The 23561-nt window shown below is 43.6% G+C and overlaps 1 protein-coding gene across 2 annotated transcripts in view; it reads right to left on the reverse strand.

Moving 5' to 3' along the window:
• The window catches only part of THBS4 (thrombospondin 4), a 53843-nt gene that overhangs the window by 12618 nt on the left and 17664 nt on the right, over positions 1–23561 (reverse strand). For both annotated transcript variants that reach the window (XM_086323079.1, XM_086323080.1), the window contains exons 3-13: positions 15027–15274; positions 12634–12742; positions 12167–12249; positions 11768–11819; positions 11344–11546; positions 9543–9680; positions 7249–7317; positions 4590–4742; positions 1447–1551; positions 762–869; positions 289–448 (exon numbers count right to left, since the gene is read on the reverse strand). In XM_086323079.1, coding sequence (XP_086179205.1) covers positions 289–448; positions 762–869; positions 1447–1551; positions 4590–4742; positions 7249–7317; positions 9543–9680; positions 11344–11546; positions 11768–11819; positions 12167–12249; positions 12634–12742; positions 15027–15274 — 1428 coding nt within the window. The remainder of the gene's footprint in view (positions 1–288; positions 449–761; positions 870–1446; positions 1552–4589; positions 4743–7248; positions 7318–9542; positions 9681–11343; positions 11547–11767; positions 11820–12166; positions 12250–12633; positions 12743–15026; positions 15275–23561) is intronic.

A 23561-nucleotide genomic window follows, 5' to 3' on the forward strand; every position in this document is an offset into this window, starting at 1 on the left:
GAGAAGACAGATGTCTTCCAAAGATACAGCCTTGACAAGACACTGCTTGAAGGGATTCCTACAGCTTCTGGCAATGATGTTGAGTTCCTGGAGCATGAAGGTTATTAAACATGGGAGAAATAAGTAGACAAAAATAAGTGGACCTGGGGTCCCCCAGGCTCAGGCCATGTAGAACCCCCCAGAGCAGGAAGGCCTTCAGAATCAGCAATTCTGTTCCTGCTCATAAGAGAGAACAAGGAGAAAAGCACAGATAGGTCCCAAGGAAAAGACAACGCGAGGCAAACCCACCGTCCCCATCCATGTCGTCATCACAGGCATCTCCTTTCCCATCCCCATCAGTGTCTTTCTGGTCATTATTCAGCACGTTCCGGCAGTTATCACAGGCATCCCCAAAGATGTCTTTGTCACTGTTCCTCTGGTCCACGTTGTGGGTCAGGACACAGTTATCCTAAAGGGTCCCGAGACCGACATTTACTGAGACCGCCTGTGTGCCTGGTCCTGTGGTGGATGCCAGTCAACCTCCTCCCACCCCACCCCCCTGCTGCTGGCACGAGATGTCAGACCTCAGGCGGTCAAAGCTCCTCAGTTTTGTATTTTAAACATTTTGGAATCTTAGAAGAAAAAGTTACAGTGCTGTGGAAACACAGGCATGGAAATGGACATTTGGGATGATTCATATAAACAGTGAACTTCATGGACTTTCTTCTACCATCTCTGGCACGTGGCCATTCCCAGACCCTCCCAGCAAAGCAGGTGCCTACCTGCTCATTCAGGATCCCGTCTCCATCAGCATCGTCATCACAGGCGTCTCCAATGCCATCCCTGTCTGCATCTTCTTGGCCAGAATTTGGCACATACTTGCAGTTGTCCTAAGTTGGAGAAACACAGCTCAGAGGGACATGTACGTTTGTCTTTTTTTCAGCTTTACTGAGGTATTTTAACTGACAAAATGGCAAGACATTTAAAATGTATAATGTGATAATTTGATACATGTATATATTATGAAGTGATGCCTCCACTGATTTCATTAACATATCTGTCACCTTACATATTTATCCCTACGTTTATTTTGCTGAGAATATGTAAGTTCTACCCTTAGCAAATTTCAAGCATACAGTACAGTGTTAACTACATTAGATCCACAGATCTCATTCACCTCATAATGGACAGTTTGTACCCTTTTACCAACTTCTCCCCATTTCCCCACCCCATCTCCATCTAAATCAAAAACTATTTCTGACCTCAACACACTCTGTACCTATCTGACTTTATTGTCAATGGCTGTTTTGCTACATTTGAGATGCAGCTACTTTAAAAATACATTCTGAATGGAACCCACAGAACCCCTCCCTGATATAAGATGTGGCTCTGGAAAGCCACAGAGCGAGTGTGCATATGTGCTCGCGCGTGTGTCTGCGTGTGTCTTCTCCTGCTCGTCCCCCTCACCTTTTTGCAGTTTCTGGCCGAGCATGGCAGCTCCTCATCAGGGTAACTGTCAATGTCCACATCCTTTCCACAGATGTAGCCATCACCAGCCCAGCCGACCCCACACTGTGAAAAGAAAGCCTGTCAAAAGCCCAGGCGCTGAGCCTGGTGGGAGGCTGGGGCTTACAAGGGCCTCTGCTCCTGTACACAGGCCCAGAGCCAGGAGGCTTTGTGGGGAGGATTTTAAAACTATTAAGCTGTGTTTTGAATATTGTAGTCTAACGGTTCAAAATTCAAAAGATACAAAGGCAGAGTGAAAGCTCCCTCCTGCTCCTGGGCTCATGAATCCAGGCAAACCACTCTTTTGAATACTTCCAGAGACATGCTGGGCAGAGACCAGCAAACACATATTCTTTTCCTTTTTTTTTTGTCCTTTAGCACAACTGGTAGCACACATGTATACTACTCTGCACCTTGAGTTCTAAAAATTTATATTACATCTTGGGACTCTTTCCATATCACTGCATGTAGATTTGTGTCATTCTTTTTAATGGGCACAGATCTATTATACATAAATTGGAATACATGTGCCTTAATTAATTCAACTAGTCCCCTACTGGTGGGTGTCAAGTTGTTAAAACCTTTTTCTATTGCAAACAATGCTGCCACAAAGAATTCTAGTACATTTGTCCTTCTGCACATTTGACAAATTCTAGTACATTTGACCTTCTGGTTTCTTAGTGTGAAATTCCTGGTTCAAAGGGTATTTATTTGTATTAATATTTGTAATTTGGGATTATTGTCAAAACATTCTCCAGTGGAAATAAATGCACGCATCGGGAGAGAGGCTGTTGAGGCACTTTCCTTATCATCCTGGCCCCATATCTCTGTATCTAACGGTCTTCTAGATCAATTTCCACCACACAGGGAACCTTCCAAGGTGCTTAACCTCTGTTCATATCCCCTAACAGGAGAAGGTTCCCACAGGTGCATTGCTGGGTCTGTGCGTTCTCCATTCCTCTGAAAAAGTCTACCCAAGTTCCCTGCCACCACCAGCTGCTGAGGGGAAGCCTTCACTGCTAGTAGAATAGGCATTAAAGTAACAGTTATTCCAGACCAGACTCTAAAGGCATTTTCTCCAGTCCTTACAGTGATGATGCAAGGTCATCAATACCCAATTTTACAAAAGAGTCAACTTAGAGCAGCGAAGTCCCTTCTTGCCCAAGGTCTCAGGGCTGGGACTTGAACTCAAGACTGTCCCAGTTCAATGTCTTCTGCCATATGTATTTGGTTAACATGAGTTCTCCCCTCATATCCATATCCTAGTGGGCCTGGTTAAAAGATAATGATAAACCTAAGAGAAAGGCAATCCTTCCATAAGGGCGTCCGGGGTACGAGGTGGTACCTGGGAGCTCAGCCCAGGAGCAGGATCGGTACCTGAAGGGACAGGCAGAACAGAAGAAGGAACAAGGGACAGGGCGGCCTGGAAAGTGACAAGGAACCAGTGAGGTGGGGAGGGAGGTGGGTAAGAGTCTGGGGAACAGCGTCAGGGCCAAGGGAAGAGAAGCTTGACACTAGTTAACGTTAAATTTCCTGCCCTCATTAATCAAGATGAGGTGATTTAAGACCAGCGACTTCCTAGGCTGCAGCCTGTCTGTTCTCAATCACATGCACCCCTCTTCTGCAACCAGAGACATGGAAGGCAGGGTTCCAAAGACACCCCTCCCGTAACTACCCTTATTTCCGCTCAGTTGTTTCAGTAGGGCCTTTAGAAGGCCTGGAAAGCACAGCCATGGGGGTATCGTCCTTGACTCATTTTAATGAAGAAAAAATTTCCTCTAGGAACAAATACGTTTTTAATGAGCCATTTTCTGACAGATTAAATTATTTTAGTAGTCACTCCAAGTGTATTAATCCTTCACCATCTGTCGCTGTGCCTTATTACAAATTCAAAAACACATTAAGAGCCCCATCACCCACCATCCCAGGGGAGTTGTTAATTTGTTCACAAAAGATGAGGATTTAAACATAGATATATGCTTGCCTCTCAATGGGAATAAACAAGCCCCATTGATAGGAATTAAAGAAATTGTTGGTTTTTTTCTCCCCCTTCAACCCAGCTCGTTCCCTTGTCAGTACCTTGTACAAATTACTTGTACCACTGGAGAGAGGGGATGGTATTATAGTTATTTCTTTACCTTGGTTTTGATTCTCCTCATTCTTCCTATTTGAAAGCCATATGCTCATAGTAGAAAATTTTGAGAACAAAAAGGTAAAGAAGTCTGAGGTATGAAGAAGGGAGAAGTCTCCCAGAATCTATCCTGCTGCTCAGGCTGACTGCTACACCAGACTCTAAGGGGCCTGGCTCCCCGGGGAGGAAGCAGGAATTGAACAGCTGAAGACGGATTATTTAGCCCTGTCTAGAAGCCCCCACTCCTGCCCCAGGACTCCGGGGCTGGGGTTTGGGGGCAGATGGCAGTAACAAGCTCCATTCCTCACCAAGGGCCCACTCTACACCTGAGTGGTGGGAGACCCTCGCGAGGCTGAAGTGCCCTGCCCTCTTCTCCAGCCTCCCCTCCCCAGGCAGTTCCAGGGCCGGGAGCTGCACGGGAAGGAGAGTGAGCACCCACCGAGCTCCTCCTGAGCCTGGCAGAGGCGGGCACAGAGAAGAGCGGGTGCTGTGGAAGGTGGAGGGTTTACTCCCAGGGTTTCTGACAGCAGCTCGCCACCATCTCCCGGAGCGTTAGGCCAGACTTGGAAATTGGACGTCCTCAGGGCGAGGACAATGAGGAAGGGAAGTGTAATCATGTAAACCAGCAGCTTATCGAGGGACTAGTCGAGGGAAGGTGTCTCCCCCGAGCCTTAGGGCTCACCTCCTGGGCCTCCCACAGAGGCTGTATGGGAGCTGGGGCTCCACCACCAGCATGCTCAAGAAAATGGTGCTGACCCACGGCCAAGAGAGTACAAAGGTGGCTGATGGTTAGGTGACTTCAGATTGCTCTCCACAAACTTCAGCTGCCTCTGTTACAGCCACATCCTTCGTTTATTTTGATGGAATTGCTTTCGTTTTTGAGTACTTTTACTCTGAAGCAAGCAGAAACCAGAGAGCGGTGGTGGTTCAAAGGGAAGGGAGAAAACGACAAAGCAAGCAGCAGATGACTTACCACGCACGTCACATCCCCCTGCCTCTCTTCGATGCACTGGGCGTTCACACTGCAAGGGTTCAGTTCTGGATCTCTGCAGTTTCTTTCCATTTTGCATCCCCTCATCTGATCACCGATGTACCCTGGTTTGCAAGGCCCACAGCGATAAGATCCCTGCAAGGAGCAGAGCGAGACGATGCTCGGACCTGGGAGCAAAGGGCCTATGACGGTGTCTGTCTGTACATGGACCTGATGATGCCAGGACGAAGTGAGCCCCACGCCTGCCTCTGTTATGTGCGTGTCTTATAACATCGTGTGAATATTGAGGGAGACACGAGCAGACTAGAAGCCACAGACGGCCACAGAGACATAAGAGAACAGAACCAAAGGCAGAAGAAGGCTGGCTGGGGAGCCGCTTGGTCTTGCCGGCTCCACTGTGGAGGGCAAGGAGGAAAGGGGTGAAAACCTGAACGAAGTCCTGGGAGGTAGAGAGAGAGAATTTACCCTGGGGACAAAGGATATGGTTGGGTTAAAAGGCAAGTTAGAAAAAAATTTTTTATTTATTTTTTAATCAAGTGATGGACAGAGAACTGTTGGTGGCCTAGCATTGAGGATTTTTGATGAGGTGGGCTGGTGTGGAAGAAGCCTGGCAAATGAGCTGTCAGGTCCATTGGGATAGCACTCCCAAGGCAAGCCCAACTTTTTTTTTAAAGACAGCTTTACTGAGAGAGAATTTACATACCATGAAAGACACCCATGTAAAGAATACAATTCAGTGATTTTAGTCATTCACAACTCCCTAATCACTAAGCGTAAAAGATGCTCTCCAGTGATTTTTAAAAATATATTTATTTGGCTGTGCGGGGCCTTAGCTGTGGCATACACGATCTTCAGTTGTGCCACGAGGGATCTAGTTCTCTGACCAGATATAGAACCCAGGCCCTCTGCATTGGGAACACGGAGTCTTAGCCACTGAACCACCAGGGAAGTTCTTTTTTTTTTTTTTTTTTTTGCTGCACCGCAGGGCTTGTGGGATCTTAGTTCCCTAACCAGGGATTGAACCTGGGCCCTGGAAGAGACCTAACCCTTGGACTGCCAGGAAATTCCCTCCAGTGATGTTTCTTGGTCTGTTAGCCTCACTGGACCATAGCCTTTGGTCAGTTCTCTGCTTTTCTTTGCTCCTCTGCTCGTCTTCCTTCGCCTACTTGTTCATTTTTGAGGTTCTCTAGAGTTCTACTTTCTAGACAATTCCACTGCCTACTTTTCTTCTCCCAGGGTGGCTTTAGTTATCACCTTCATGTCAGTGTCTCCCAGATCTATTTCTGCAGACTAGCTTTCTCCTGGTAAAAGGCTAAGAAGCAGGAAGTCCCAGTATATTAGCAGGCAGTGTCGTGAATAAAAACGGTTCTGCAGGCAAACTGGACGTCTTACGAGATGTGTGGTCTTCGCCTAATTGTTTAACTTTACTGGGCCCCAGCTCCTTCAGCTGTAAAATGAGAATAATGATAGTGCCTATTGACAGATTGTTGTAAGGATTAAAGTAAATGGCAATATTTATAAAATGCTTTGGCATATAAGGAAACTAGGAAGCTAGAGATTAAAACCTTTCCCAGGAACACACACTAAGTGAGAAGCAGTGATGTTGTTTAGTTGCTCAGTCGTATCCTACTCTTTGTGACCCCACGGACTGTAGCCCACTGGGCTCCTCGGTCCATGGGATTTCTGAGGCAAGAGTATGTGGAGTGGGTTGCTATTTCCTTCTCCAGGGGATCTTCTGACCCAGGGATTGAACCCACATCTCCTTCATTGGCAGGTGGATTCTTTTCTACTGCTGAACCACCAGGGAAGCGAGAAGCAGCGGTAGCTGGAGCCACCAGTTCTTTCCTGACAGTCTACTCTGCTACATCTACCACCTTGAAAGAGTCAACAGGAACTTCCAGAAATAAAGCCCTTTTCCAAAGAGTTAAAATTTAGACCCCTAAGTGTTAAGCAGTTTAATTTAATACAAATGACTTTTGAGAAGTTCTGTAAAAACAATGAATACTATTTGGCAATTGTCACCAGTAAAATGCCTATTCTGGAATACTGAACTATTAATACAAAACTAAGAAGCTCTTCCTATTTAAAAAATATAAGAATGATAATATTTTATTAAATAAACATTCATCCAAAAGCCCAACACTGCAACTTTGAGAGATGGTAAAGAACAAGTTTGGCATTTTGAAAAAGATTATTTTGGACATGCTACTCTTGCTTGTGAGATCTTAGTTCCCGGAGCAGGGACTGAACCTGTGCCCTCAACGCTGAAAGCACAGACTCCTAACCACTGGACTGTCAGGGAATTCCATCATAAAGTTATTCTTATAGAAAAAATTACTTATGCATTACTCTTATAGTAAAAACTTTTTCAGCACAAAACTTTTTATTTTTTGGCCATGCTGCACAGCATGTGAGATCTTAGTTCCTCAACCATGGATTGAACCTGTAACCCCTGCATTGAAAGTGTCGAGTCTTAACCACTGGACCACCGGGGAAGCCCCTCAGCACAAACTTTTATCCTCATTTGCAAATCAAATATATTATGCCCATATGTTCTCTACTGCCTGGGGGTTATGATTTATAGACACACACTTGTTTTAATAACTGGTCATCAATAACAAGAGCCATGAAACATACTTACCAAAGTGTTAATACAGATAGAATTAAGAACACATGCTCCGTTTCGACACTCATCAATATCAGTGCAGACCTAGTGTGGAAGGGTTGAAAGAGACACACTGTTTAAGTAGACAGGCAAATACATTTTGCTTTGTTCTGACATCTTTGGTTGAAGCGACAACATGGACTTTCAGAGTGGCTGGTCATCAGAGCACTGTTTTGGCCATCTCCCTGTGTTTGCTTTGGTCTGAGCTCAACCTAATTCCAAGTGATAGCTGACTCCTTGGTATTTAAAGTTGTTCAGAAACTTAACATGATTAATCTGCTCCACAATTTCAGGAAGGTTCTGCTTTACCCTGCCTGGGACTCATGCACTTCTTCTACCCAAGGACTCCTATCTTTACTCAGTTCTGAAAAATTCTTAGTTCCCCTCTGCTCCTGTTCCTTCTATTCTTTGTAACTACACTTACACAAATACTGGATTTTCTTAATCTCTTTTGACTCTTAACCTCTCATCCCTGTTTTCCATATTTTTCTTTCTCTGTGCTATATTCCAGATGATTTCCTTAGATACACCTTCTAGTCAATAAATCCCCTGCTAGCTGTTTTGCTCATCTATTTTATTTTTGATGTCAGTTATTATATTTTTCACTGAATAAATTTTACTTAGTTATTTTTTCAAACCTGACTATATTTTTTTCCCCACATTGCCCTATCCCTTAACTATGGTATCTACTTTTTCCTTTTTCTCCTTCTGAACTCATTTTAATATCTGTCATATCTCCTCAGGGTAGCTTCTTTATATAAATTACATTTTTGTTTATGAGTATATCCTTAGTGGCCTTGCTTGAGGGTGTCCCACGGGCCCTGAGATTTGGAGTCTCTTCACAAAGTGATATCAGCTAGGGCCCTGGGGATTTTACTGCTTTAAGGCTAATTTTTATGTCAATTTTGGGGCTTGTTTCTGCATTCTATGTGTAACACAGATTCAGATATCATGACTTTATGTTGTACAAGCTTGGAGCTTTGATTTGCTATAGGGAACCATGATTTTCTGTCAACCATGTCCCAAAACAGACATCAAGCTTTCTGTTGATTTGCAGGGGGGTGGCTAGGAAAGTTTTTTCATCTCCTTAATGAGGAGGGTAGCTCTCTGAGGCTTCTGGCTTTCTTCAGGGGTATTAGGTCTTTCCAACAGTATCTGCTATACCCACATAGTGCATGAACCCCAGTTTCCCACTTGGAGGGCCTATACCCATCTTCCATTTCACATGAGCTGCTGTGGCATCAGCTTCCAACTACAGCCCTGACTCTGAGTTCCCACTTTGTTCCTAGAAGCTGCACATTTCCTTATAGTTCTTTTGATATTGGTCATGCATTAAAATTTGTTGTTAAATGTTAGCAAGTTGGCTCCCTTCGACTTGAGTTTCTTCTACCATACTGGAAATCCACTGGAAGGGCTCCTTCCTAGCTTACATAAGGCACCTTCTATTTCTTTTTGTCTGTTTCCTTTGGCTTAGTCTTGACAATTCTGTCTTTACAGAAGAGGAAGTAAAGCTTTAGGTCATTACTCTAATGACTTCTTGCCATCCCTGTGTGTCTAGCTTGGTTCCTTTTTCCAGCCTAAAAAATGATGCCCTCTAGAATTCTTTGATAGGCAGCTAGGAAATAATGAACCTCTGTCCTCTTCAAAGCTAATAATTTCCCTAAGGTAGTAAAATATATTTATAGACCAACCATTTTTAAGGGCTGAATACATCAGAAAGAATTTCACAGTCAGTCAGTTAAATAATGACCAGGATATAGTAGAACATCGAGAAATAAATGGAGACTGTCACAAACTGCTTAAGAGCTTTATGGCAATTTATAGCTGATATAAGAAGAAAGGGGGTTTTCCCCAGGGGATTACGTCTACTCTTGAAATCTTCTCATCTCTAAAACAGCTTCTGATCAGCAACAATGACTCTATAGAAGTGACCTAATTTTCCAAAGCTTTTATTTGTTTCGCCAGTTCTTAAGTTTTTGTGTCACTAATCGTTCAAATGGCTACCAACAAAATAAGCCTGGATCCAGCCACACATCCAGTCTTACTGCCTTCACTGTTTTTCTAAAGATACTCGATGATCCCAGTTGACTAGCTTGCTCCTCACCAGCCTTGATGGACACGTATATTCAGAAATGAGTTGGAAAAACCTGCTAATGTGCCCATAGTGCCTGAGGACGTTCCACACACCCTTATGGAATGGAAAGAGACGGGAACCAACCAAAGGTTTCCTGTTGGCGATTAAAGATCAAAAGACCACCACTTCAGCCCACCTGCTTGTTTGTCTTGGCGAAACTGATCCCAACGCCCTGCATCATGGGCCCCGTGAAGCCCACCGGGCAGGCATCACATCTGAAGCCAGGAGCCAGGTTTACACAGCGCACGCCAGGATAGCAGGGGTGGTACTTACACTAGAGAGAAACAAAAATTCAGTCTGTAGCCACAGGGAGAACACACGCTCAAATGTCCATTGTTCATCTCTTTGCACAAACTTGTGGAATCACTTAACTATCCATTTTTGGGGGGCTGAAATGATCAAAGGCAATAAAGGCTTCCAATTTCATAGTGACTCACAGAATCCCTGACCCACACGGCCTGGAGGATGCCTTGTTGTGAGCTTTGCTATAATATAGAATGAAGCACAGCCGAGTGGAAAGGGTCCTAATGTTCAGCAGCCCACCTTCCAGGGCAAACTCCCTGATATTCTAACTTGGAATTTAAAAATGTCTGGGAGAGAACAGTGCTCCTGGACCATTTGTCAGGTGGCCATTGAGTCCAAAGGCATTATTAAAGCAACTACTCAAAAAGACCTTGAGAAGATCAAGCCAGGGCAGCTGTCATTTCTTCAGTAAGATGTGATTCATCAGGGGCTGTTCCTGACTTTGGACCCTATCAAGCCCATGGCTGTTGCAAGGCTCTCACAGTCTAGGAGATTCATTCTTCTTTTTTTTTTAAACCACTTCAACTAATGTAAAAAACATGACCACTTCCTGCCCTTTCAAAAGAAGGAAAATTCCAGTTCACAGATAAGAACCACATGCAGTTCTGTGAAACACGTGCAGATGCTCTTCCAAAGGAGGGATCACTAGAGATCGTCTTAATTGCTTACTACCTGGGGAGGTAATCGGCTACCACGAGTCTATAGGATGCATGTACATAAGCTAAGCTTCTTCCAGCCTTCCTCTGGCCTGAAAGTGTGAAAGTGTTAGTTGCTCAGTTGTGACCGACTCTTTGCGACCCCATGGACTATAATCTGCCAGGCTCCTCTGTCCATGGGATTCTCCAGGCAAGAATACTGGAGTGGGTGGCCATTCCCTTACCCAGGGGATCTTCCTGACCCAGGGATTGAATCCTGGTCTCCTGCATTGCCGGTAGATTCTTTACCATCTGAGCCACCAGGGAAGCCCTCCTCTGCCCTGATGGAAGGACAGAGGCGCATGCTGGGGGCAGCCTTGCCACCCGCTGTGAACACTGCCTTCCTTGAGACTGGACCAGTGATTGGATAACTATGGTCTTGAAACAATCTCCGTCAGAGGCTTTGCCAGTTGGCCAAACAGCCTGTATTTTCCCTACATGTCTTTCTGGCTCCGTCTCTGGGCACATTTGGTTACTCACAGACTATGGGGCCTCCTCAAAAGGTCTTGTTGGTTTGAGATTCCTCTCACTCCTCCACTGAGGAAGCCTGAAGAAATCAATTGCAACCCCTAAAATATACCCTTACCCAGATGGTTCCCTTTCCACATTCACAAGTGTACAAAAAAATCACAGTAGTCCCAGAGACTGCTTATGAGAATCAGCGATAGAGTCAAAGGCTGAAATCTCAGCATTGCAGCAACACGAACCACCGAGGTGGGAAGCCCAGACAGGAGGTACAATGATGGTGGCCACAACCATAGGTCGCGCCTCCGCCTCCCCACCTCCCATGGGTCTCTGAAGATTCCCGAGGGAGTCGTTTTCATGTGGCCTGGAGGTCAACCCAAGTCAGCCCTCAGTCATCGACCTGGCTTCTCTTCCCATAAGCCATAGGCTGTCCGCGATACAGAGGGAGCCCCCTCTGTCTAGTTGAGTGTTTACCTCATCGACATCGGAACAGACGATCCCATTTCCTGTGTAGCCCTCGGGGCAGGGTCCGCACTGAAAGCCATCTCTGGTGTCGGTGCATCGCACGCCGCGGAAACATGGGTTGGAATCACAGCGGCGCACGGGGGGTGTCGGGGATGCCGCGGGTACCACAGGCATCAGAGTGTTGGGGGTTGGAGACTGAAAGCTGAGAGGACCTAGACAAAAACCATCATCCACAGGTTTCTCAACCACCAAGAAAATAGAGCTGATACAGGATGTGGTTCAGCTCCCCAATGAGTTTCTTTTCCCTTCCCTCCACCTCGGTGCCAAACCTCCACCAACCACAGCCGGTGGAGCCTCACCCACCCAGGCCCTTCAGCAGTCCACATTTGCTTGTCCAACTCCGAAGCATGCCAGTTACTAGAAAAGCACTTACCGCAAGCCTGGCATTCGGCTATGGTGTTTCGCAAAAATGATGTTTCCTTGACCTTTAGAAATGGGAAGGGGGAAAAAAAAAGATGGAAAAGGAGTACCTGATGTATAATCCAGGAATGAAAGAATCCATGAGTGGCAAACTATTAAACAGAACCTAAAGGAATGTTAACACAGCCCTGGGTGGCTCCCATTCGGCCTGGAGCCCCATTCTGCCTGGAGCCCTGGACAGCCCCCCATTTTCAGAGCCCTTCCAGCAGAGCCCCAGGGCGGCAGGCTGCACGGGGCCACCTGAGGTCTGGCTCCAGGCCCTTCCCTGCTTCTGCAGGCCTGCAGTTCTATCAGCTCCAACAGAGAGCATCTCTGTTACAGGGCTTTTCTGATGGTCCACCCAGCTTGTTACCTGCTGTCTCAGAAGATCCTTCACCTCTCCCAGTAGTTGGTTTAGTTGTGACATCTGCCCCAAGAACTGCCGATTAAAGTCTCCTGTAGGAACAGTGGAAGGAAAGGAGCATCAGAAAGTGACAGCTATTTCTACAGTGACTCAAAAACAAATGATTTCCCAGAGAATTATCATGATGAAAAACTCAGGGTATGAGAATTTAACATGGGGTAAAATTCATCTAATTTGCCTAAAAAATAATGATAATGATGCCGCTGCTCTAGTTAGTCCAAATTCCTATGAGTTATACAGACACAAGTGCAATGAAGATACCTCTTGCCCTGGACTTTGGCACAAAAGCCTGATTTCTGTAGACACACCCTACAGGACTGCCCTGCTGACAGCCCACCCTTCGGGGATAGGACCCAGCCCATCACGGGCCTGGGGGTTTATTGATGGAAGTGAGCAAACGGCCTGAGAATACACACCTGTGTTTGTGGTGGCCAGTGGCTCGCTCTGCTGCAGGAAGCAGTCTTGCAGGCTGGCCACCTGGATCAGCGAGCCTCTCACCACCAGCTTCAGCTCTTCCAAAGAGTCCTGGAAGAAATTGGATTCATACCACACATTGCTGGTGCCATTCAAAAGCCAGTGGGCATGCAGACTCACACAATTTTCATAAGACAGTAGGCCTGAATACTTGGACTCTGACATCTTACATAATTTTGTGGGTTTGCATTTTTTCCTGACACCCGCGAGCCCTGCCCTTCTGACTGAAGCAAATACGGAAGCAGCCAGCAGCTTAGGAGAGTGCTGGCATCCAGGGTGATCTTGATGAGAGAGTTCATCAAGGTGACTTGGAGAAAAGAAAAGGCCCTTTTCCTTCATGGTAAACAAGTTCTTTTGTGGTAGGAGCCTCTTAAGAATTGTCTGTTTATGGAGTTTAGACTGCAATGAATAAGACATTGATCCCAATTTTAAACACTATTATTTTTAGGATGTCTTGGCTCCAGGTTTTAGCAAAGTCTCTGGTTTCCTTGGATTATGAGAAAGAATACACAGTATAGTCTATGATGTATATTTCTGTACATTTTCATGTATTTTCACATTACTGGATGATAACAATCATTCATTGTTAGTCATCAAGTTAATATTCTCACCCCTTAATTTTGTAGCTTTTACCTGTACCCATTATTTTATACACAGATGATAGAAAATGTTTATGTTAACTGCTGATGTAAGATCTTCATCCTTATTTTAGACATGAGCGCACTGAGGATTTTCAGAGGGACTCTGCTTTTCAATTTAGTTAAGATGTATGCAACACATTTTATGTAACAGATATTGTGTTGGAACCAGACCATAAGCTCTATGGAGGCCATGACTGTTTTGCCAACTACGGGATACCTAATGCCCAGAATGTACATATTGACTGACTGAATAAATGAGAAGATGAATATGAAGATAGAGCACTGTGGTCCTTGCTGACAATCTAAGGAAGTAGAATTTTTTGGGAAAAAAAAAAATCCAAAAAATTCCATCTATTTCTGACGGAATTTTAGAAATTGATTTATTTGGTGGTGGATACTAATTTCTGAAATAGAGACATAATTTCTGACTGTCATTCTGACTATCTGGGCTACTTTGGGGATTCAGAAATAAAATTTAGCATATCTCTTCATTAATTTTTTTCTCTTTCTATAAATCTACACTGTATATATATATATATATATATATATATATATATATATTTCTCTCTCTCTCCAAACCTAGATTTTAGTCTTGAAATTTCTGTTTAAAAATGCTCTCTATATTTTAAGCACAAATTCTAGTATCTGATTCACAGTTTTTATATCAGTATCTAAAGTTTCTCAGCATTCCTAGTTATAACCAAAATTGCTGTTCATAACCTGCTTCTTTGTACAAAGGGCTCAGAACACCTTGGTACTGGGTTGGCCAAAAAGCTCGTTCAGATTTTTCCCATAATATTGTGCAGAAAAACGCAAATCAACTTTTTGGCCAACACTATACAAGCATATATAAATTAGTTAAAGCACATATAATGAAGTAATGAAACAGAAATGGAAAATTGTGATTGTGATAAATAAGACAACAACAATATGGGCCACAGTGGATGAACATGGTTATTGATTTTGGTACTGACTTCCATATCAGATGAAATTCAGAAACTATGACCAGTTACAGTAATAATTAGAAAAGACAAAGAATACTAATTATTTATAGGAAATGGAGTATTTCCTATAAATAGCAAAATTATTTTGTTTTTTAGCAAAATTATACAGGAAATATATGTGGCAATTTCTACAGTAGGTGCAATGACATAATGTAAAAAATACCATCAACATGGCATAAAACAGAAGACAGAAGTGATGTGATATGTAAGGTCTCATGGAAGTAAGTTGGCAATAAGGTTCTTTTTGTTAGGGATGCTGTAGTAAGACCTATGGAAAATGTTGTTCGTGGTGCTTGGCAAGTTTCAATCATTCTTTTTTACTTCTATTAAAAAATTATAATTTTATGAAAGATTAAAAATAGATCATCTTACTGCCCTAAGATAGTTTAAAAGTTTTTGCTATTCCTTTTCTACTTTATAATTATATGCCCAAAGTCTCCACTTATCTAAAGGAGTAGCTATCAATTTTGACTTCACATTAGAATCAGTGTATTTAAAAGGACTGATGCCTAGGCACCACCTCCATAGACTCTGATTTGTCTGGACTGTGGGCCATCTAGCAGTTGGTTTTTAAATGCAGTAAGTGATTCTAATATGCAGTCAGAATTAGATCCATTCTTGACCTCAGCCCACTCATCTGCATTCTCAGAAACCATCTTTCCACTGTGGAGATGGTCTGTGGGTTCTTACGTGTGCCTTCCTCTGGAAAGTCCTCAGTTCCACAGCCTCGGGACTCTGGGCGAGGCCGGAAAAGGCTCTGGGGAGGTTGTGGATGGAGTCCACGCGGGTGCAGTCCAGGAACAGCTCCACGGAGCCGGCCCCCCGGTGGAGGTTGGTCAGTCTCAGCAGCAGCCTGTGCCTCCTGCCGTCAGCCAGCTGCAGGTTGTTGAAAACCACCAGGTGAATCCTCCCGTCGTTCTTCAGGTAACGGAGGATGGCTGGAACCAAGCACGGACCAATGAATGGCGAGAGAAGCGAAGAGGGGCTGACTCTGTGCCGAACAGCCTCCAGGTGACAATGACAAGGCCAGGTTAGCAGAAAGATGCAAGCAAGTCAGAACCATAAATGTTCAATGTTTTGTGTCCACTGGACACCCACTGTTGCTGGGGATGTTTTGTGCTCATGAAAAGAGACGATAAGTAGTAAATTTGAAAACAATATAATTTCAGTTAATGATGAGTACACTGAACAAGCAGAACACATTGAAAGTCAACTCACATCCGAGTAAGCTCCTGAGGGCATGAATTCATTAATTCACCAATGTTTCCTGAGCACTACTATGGGGCTGGGTGCTGCCCTTCGTTGTTTTAAACACTTATATTCTATTCATTGCAACCCTACGAAACTGGAATTGACTACAGGTGAGGAAAGTGAAGCTCAGATAAGTGAAGTAACTTGCTCAAGGATATAGTAAGTGACAGGACTAGAATTTAAAGCCGAGTGTGGTTTATTCCATGGCTAAAGAATGCTAGGCCTGGATGGGGTTTTGTAAGCATATGTTGAATCAGGTGTAATCTGTTGTATTATCCCTCAGTAGAACCTATTTTCAAATTTTAACAATGCTCAGTTAGAAAACCAAAGGTATCCATGGATGCAAAAGAAAGACTCCATAGGAGAGCCACCGCCTTACATAAAAAGATATTCTCAGTATTATGTGGAGGTCAATATAGGTTCGCTCCAAAAAAACATATGTATGTATGTACATATAGTATACACACAGATACAGAAAATTAGAAGAAAATATTTGTATGGTCATTTCTGGGTGCTTGGCGATATATGTTTCTTTTTTCTTCATTTTCATTGTCTGATCTTTCTATACAAGAAACTTATGCATTATTTATATAATTCAAAAAAGTAAAAAAAAAAAAAAAAGAATTCCACATGTAAACCCAGAGTGTGCTACAATCAATGTGTATGATTCACAGCAAGCAACTGAGACCATCTCTCTTCGGGTGCCTCTTCTGTGAAGTGTAAATGCCAACTTGGTGCTGCCCAGATAGGAATACCCATTTATGCTGCAGTATTGCCAGAGAAAATAATCACCACTATGAAATTTAAGGGTGTTTTTGAAGACTTCCTCCAAATACATTCGACTTTCTAGGTCGATTTCCCCACCCTTCTAGAATCTGACTAGATTTGCTTTTCCATTTGACCATGGCTGGAGTGGGAGTTGGCAGTTGGCATCTGGGTCCGTGGTATAGAAAGAAACGAGGAGGAGTCAGGAGATCTTCCCTCGTGCCCATGGGACCACCACCACTTGCTTACTGAGAGAGAAGGATTGGTGAGACCTGGCAGGACAGACTGCCTAGAAGGCCTTTCTATGACTATAGGGCAACACTATGCTTCCTGAAGCAAAGTATTGGTAAGACTTAAATGTGGAATGAGGAGAAAGAAAATAGATGTGGGTAGACTTCTTGAGGTATTTTAAATACGGGATACAACAGTATTTTTACCCCCTTTTTTAAAATATTGTTGAGAATTTATAATAGTAACAGCATGGCTTGAAATTTGAGGCATAAAGTACACAAAAGAGGGGGTAAATTGAGCCCAAACATATGCACTAATTCAATATTTTAAAACCTCCATTCCTTTACTTTTGAAATAGTTTTGTAAATCCCCAGCATTTTTACAGGCCAATGAAAATACTACTCAGACCACAAGACCTCAACCTGGTCACAGACACATACATACACTCAGGATCTCCTTATTTTCCTTTCGGCCACAACCTCTGTTCCTCATATTAACAGTTTAAGAGGATACATAGAGAAGCTTAAAACAAATAGTCGTGGTTTTTCTCCCCCAGCTGAGATTTCTGGTGGAATTCAAAGGAGACATATTTTAGTGGACCTCTTGCCGGCTTTTAGCAGGCCTTCCAGGCCATGTGGGTCATGATTTATTTTCATAACTGAATCGCTAAGTTTAGTTTTATAAATACTACCTAATGGAGTAATTTCCACCTAACAGGTGCTCATTAAATGTTGTGAATATGAAATTTCAATGAATAATTAGATGACTGCATTGAAAGCTCTTCACATATAAATTGAAAAGTTTAGCAAGTGGCAATTTAACATCTACTGCAGACAGCCAAACCTGCTATTGTGTTCACGCTGTCATTTAAGGGCATTCCACACTTCTGCCTTGCTTTGCATTGCACTGCAACACTGAAATAGGTTCCTCCCGCTCCCAGATCTTGTGACAAGAGCAAGAGGGGAGAAAAAAAAAGGAAAAGAATTATGGAAACTTCCATCTTCGCAAGGTCTGTTAGCAGAAAAATTATCAAGGGCTTCGACATTTACTACGCTTCACACTTGATCCAATAATTCTCATTTTGCTTATGGCTTTCATTTTTCTTTTTTATTGCAAGTTCCTTACTTCAGTGCTTCTATACTTATTTTAGCTTCAGAGCTGTAACATTACCCAGAGGGTCAACAGGCACCTGCTCAGAAAACACATTTCCCCACCAGTCATACTGAGCCTAGAGGCAGACTCAACAAGCCAGGAGTCCGCGGCCTGGGACGCTCCCTGAGCTTCTTCAGAAGCAGCACCGTCAGAAGTGAGAGAACAGACCCAGTTCCCATCTTCTCTCTCTGTCCCCCTTACCACTGCTCACCTCACCCAATCTTAGCCCGCTCCCTGCCACACATACACACACAGGGGAGCAGAACTGAGGGGAGAATCCTAGTCAGCCAGCAGGACATCACTTTGCCTCCAGAAGGATGAAAAGTCAGGCCCGGGAGCTGGAAGGAGCAGTCTTCTTTCGGCTCCACCCTACCCCTGCCCCTCAGCACCCCAGGGAGCACTGCACTCAGGAAAACAGCCGTCACTGGGGACAGCTCTGCTTCTTCAGCTAAGGCACATTCCGTTCTGCTTGTTTCTCACGGAAACAAGTTGACCTGGTGATTTCAACCTGCTTCTCTCTCAGGATGAGCACCAAGAACCCATCTGATTAGAACGAAAGGCTGCAGGTCTTCAAACACATTTCTGTCTCTACGCTGTTCCATCTCTGGGTTTCTCTGCCAGATTCCTGACTCATCTTCCTGTTCAGGGTCTTTTCCTGTGCAGGTTTTCTGGGCGGACAGCTTGAGATGTCTACACGACTGTTCTGATCAAACGACTGCCTTCTCAGTGCAACACACAAGCGAGCCAATGGAATCCTTCACTAGCTCCCTAGTGGTTCCCAATTAATGTGTAACTTATCCCAGGACTGGCCTAACCTTCTAGCCACCTTCCATTCTGCTGATCACTGCCAAGCTGGACAACCTGTTTTAACAACCGGTTTTCATGCCTCTCTAACTTTCTCCAGCCTCTCTCATCCTTTTCTTTCTGTGCAGAGTGTTCTCTTTTCCATCCCTCTCCTTCCTGCTCCATCACTGCTACAAATCGAAAGCCAAGATACAGCTCAAATGCACCTGACTCCCTCTAGTCCTCCATCTTCACCATGACTGGAAGTTATCTGCCTCATTCATATTCCCTTCAGAGAAGGCAAAGACAGCCCACTCCAGTACTCTTGCCTGGAAAATCCCACGGACGGAGGAGCCTGGTAGGCTACAGTGCATGGGGTCGAGAAGAGTCGGACATGACTGAGCGACTTCACTTTCACTTTTCACTTTCATGCATTGGAGAAGGAAATGGCAACCCACTCCAGTGTTCTTGCCTGGAGAATCCCAGGGATGGGGGAGCCTGGTGGGCTGCAGTCTATGGGGTCGCACAGAGTTGGACTGACTGAAGCGACTTAGTAGTAGCAGCAGCAGCAGCAGCAGCAGCATATTCCCTTAGCACTTTCTCAGTGCTTTGCTAGGTGTACTTTTCCAGCCAAAACTCAGATACTTTAATCCCTGTGTGACCCTGGGCCTGAAGAGTCCAGTTTTTAAACTAATAAAAGGAGTTAATAAAAGCTGTCCTTCCTACTTCATGTTCTGTTCAGTGGTGGTCAAATAAGAAAATGCAAAACTATCGGCTGCTATACACATGTAGGTAGTAGTATATTTGTTTATTATCTTCTCTACTAGAGCATAAACTCTTGGGACAAGGAGTCTATTTCTTACTAATTTTCCCATACACCACAGCATCTGAGAACACCAAATACAACTGTTTGTTGAATGAAAAATAGATTCTTGAGTATAGAGTATTCTTGTGTTTACTCTGACTTTTTAAAACCCACAGTCTTTAAAAAAAAAAGAGCAGTTTCTATTGGTTTACTTACATAAATCCTTCCATTCTAAACTTAGCATCTTTGTGTACTTGAGAATCTGGAGCCTGATTTTATGGCTACATTTCCATGTCCGGGTACTAGCCTAACAGAGGAACCATGTAACCTCGCCTGATTAAATGCCATCGCAGTGACTGGCAGGAGATGAAGCAGCAAACGCAAGCAATGAAGATTTGAAATATTGCTATCAACTTGAGAAAGAATTTTCAAAAGGTGCTTTTTGAAAAGTGGATGGACATGGTAGTCAAAAATATTATGATGTGTTGAATGTCAAGGCTATGAAGCAGGATGCCAGCTTTAAAGAACTGGAAACGATAATATTTTGTCTGCTTGGGCTAAGGAGTTCAGAGTGACGTGGCCTGCCCAGGCAGCAAACTCGGCAAGGTAGTCCGGGGCCTTCTGCTTTGCTTGGCAAATGGCTTTGCTCTTTGGCACTTTTAAAGATATGATGAAAGCCGCTGCTGTCAACCTTTCCTCTTCTTCTTAAATAATTGTATATTAAAAGAGCCTTCTTGTCATTAATGTCTCTTGTGATGGATGTTCTTGTTTGCCTTGACTCATTTGTCTTTATGCCCTACACACTGGATCTTTGTAACTTTACTGCTTTGGAAATACATATAAAAGGAAAACCATCAAATTGCTTTTCCTGAAAGTACTGTGGGTGACTCCCAGGTGTGATAAATGCAGTATGTGTGTTTGGAATTTTTTTTTATAGCAGTTTCAACCAATGTAAAGCTTACAGAATCCACACGAAGCAAAGAAACCAGCCAGTGAAAGGAAGCACAGCAAGTATAATGAACTTCTGCAGAGGGCTCTATGCTTGGATAAGTTATGAGGCATCACTACACATCTACCTGGTAGGGGAGAAAGTTGTAAGTGTGCACAGAATCCCAAGGTCACCTTAGAGGAGACAGTTGTTAAGTGTGCACAGAATCTCAGGGTGACCTTAGAGGAGACAGTTTTAAGTGTGCACAGAATCCTAAGGTCACCTTAGAGGAGAAAATTACAAAGCAACTTTGATGCCCATGGAACTCTCTCTAGCCTTAGCAGACCCACAGAATATTAGCATTATAAGTCATCCAGCTTAATATCTCACTCCACAAATCCCTTCAATAAAAATGTAGCCTCTACCAGCACATTTCCAGTAACAAAGAACTCATTACTTTGCAGAAAAACCCATTTCACTTTTGGAGTGCTCCCCAAGATTTTCCTAATTCAGAGCCAATATCTGTTTCCTCTGCCCTCCACCAGTGTGTCCTAATTTTACTCTTCAGGACTATAGACAGATTTAATCTTATCCTCAATCGAAGTGATATTCTTCAAATATTTTTAAGGCAACTTTCATCTCTCTCATGTCTTTTGTTTGGCTCCTTGATTTCTCCATTTCCTTTAACTTTTTGACTTGTGATGTGGTATTAAAAAAAAAAAAACACAGGACACAGAAAGGTGCCAGTTTAGTGACTCTCTTCAAAGTAATCTCTGACTTGACAATGTCCCTATGAAATGTGCTCACAACCAGACAGCGTATGCTAGATGTGGCCGGATAATTACGAATCCAGGGGGACTACTAGCTTCCACAAATCTGGTCCCATCTACATATTAATGTACAATTAATAGAGGAAAACAATAGAAAGGCAATGACCAGAGATCTCTTCAAGAAAATTAGTTTTACCAAGGGAACATTTCATGTAAAGATGGGCACAATAAAGGACAGAAATTGTATGAACCAAACAGAAGCAGAAGATATTAAAAAGAGGTGGCAAGAACACACAGAAGATCTATACAAAAAAGATCTTCATGATCCAGATAACCACGATGGTGTGATCACTCACCTAGATCCAGGCATGCTGGAATGCAAAGTCAAGTGGGCCTTAGGAAGCATCACTACAAACAAAGCTAGTGGAGGTGATGGAATTCCAGTTGAGCTATTCCAAATCCTGAAAAGATGATGCTGTGAAAGTGCTGCACTCAATATGCCAGCAAATTTGGAAAACTCAGCAGTGGCCACAGGACTGGAAAAGGTCACTTTTCATTCCAATCCCAAAGAAAGGCAATGCCAAAGAATGCTCAAACTACCACTCAACTTCAATCATCTCACATGCTAGCAAAGTAATGCTCAAAATTCTCCAAGTCAGGCTTCAACAGTATGTGAACCATGAACTTCCAGATGTTCAAGCTGGATTTAGAAAAGGCAGAGGAACCACTCTATGATACAGAGTGAAGTAAGCCAGAAAGTAAGCCAGAAAGAAAAACACCAATACAGTATACTAATGCATATATATGGAATTTAGAAAGACGGTAACGATAACCCCGTATGTGAGACAGCAAAAGAGACACATATGTATAGAACAGTATTTTGGACTCTGTGGGAGAGGGCGAGGGTGGGATGATTTGGGAGAATGGCATTGAAACATGTATAATATCATGTGTGAAACGAATCGCCAAAAAATAAAATAAAATAAAAACATTATTCTCAAAAAAAAAAATTGCCAACATCCGTTGGATCATCAAAAAAGCAAGAGAGTTCCAGAAAAACATCAACTTCTGCTTTATTGACTATGCCAAAGCCTTTGACTGTGTGGATCACAACAAACTGTGGAAAATTCTTCAAGATATGGGAATACCAGACCACCTTACCTGCCTCCTGAGAAATCTGTATGCAGGTCAGGAAGCAACAGTTAGAACTGGACATGGAACAACAGACTTATTCCAAATCGGGAAAGGAGAACATCAGGATTGTATATTGTCACCTTGCTATTTAACTTATATTCAGAGTATATCATGTCAAATGCCAGGCTGGAGGAAGCACAAGCTGGAATTAAGATTGTGGGGAGAAATATCAATAACCTCAGATATGCAGGTGACACCACCCTTACGGCAGAAAGTGAAGAGGAACTAAAAAGCCTCTTGAAAGTGAAAGAGGAGAGTGAAAAAGTTGGCTTAAAACTCAACATTCAGAAAACTCAGATCATGACATCTGGTCCCATCACTTCATGGCAGATAGATGGGGAAACAGTGGAAACAGTGAGAGACTTTGTTTTCTTGGGCTCCAAAATCACTGCAGATGGTGACTGCAGCCATGAAATTAGAAGACGCCTGCTCCTTGGAAGAAAAGCTATGACAAACCTAGACGGCATGTTAAAAAGGAGAGACGTTACTTTGCCAACAAAGATCTGTCTAGTCAAAGCTATGGTTTTTCCAGTAGTCATGTATGGATGTGAGAGTTGGAGTATAAAGAAAGCTGACTGCTGAAGAATTGATACTTTTGAATTGTGGTGTTGGAGAAGACTCTTGAGAGTCCCTTGGACTGCAAGGAGATCCAACCAGTCCATCCTAAAGGAAATCAGTCCTGAATATTCATTGGAAGGACTGATGCTGAAGCTGAAACTCCAATACTTTGGCCACCTGATGCAAAGAACTGACTCACTGGAAAAGACCCTGATGCTGGTAAAGATCGAAGGCAGGAGGAGAAGGGGACGTCAGAGGATGAGATGGTTGAATGGCATCACCAGTGTGGTGGACATGAGTTTGAGCAAGCTCCAGAAGTTGGTGACAGACAGGGAGGCCTGGTGTACTGTAGTCCGCGGGGTTGCAAAGAGTTGGACACGACTGAGGGACTGAACTGAACTGACTGAACTGAAAATTTAAGAAACTTTTTAATAAGTTGCATCACCTTATCTGTTTATTCATTCAGCAAACATTTGTGAGCAACTATAAGTGCCAGGCACTGAGCTCAACACTGGGCGGTTCTTAACACTGTTGATTAGAATGCTTAGGGTGTTGTTGTCATTGTTGTTGTTGAGTCGCTCAGTCATGTCCGACTCTTTGCGACCCCATGGACTGCAGCACGCCAGGCTTCTGTGTCCTTCACTATCTCCCAGAGTTTGTTCAAACTCATGTGCCATTGGTGATGCCATCCAACCATCCCATCCTCTGTCTCTGTCTTCTCCTCCTGCCTTCAATCTCCTAGCATCAGGTTATTTTCCAATGAGTTGGCTCTGCATCAGGTGGCCAAA

This window comes from Bos grunniens, chromosome 10, assembly GCF_055505025.1.
Source record: "Bos grunniens cultivar Pamir isolate PY7600 chromosome 10, Bosgru_T2T1.0, whole genome shotgun sequence".
NCBI classification, from domain to species: Eukaryota; Metazoa; Chordata; class Mammalia; order Artiodactyla; family Bovidae; genus Bos; species Bos grunniens.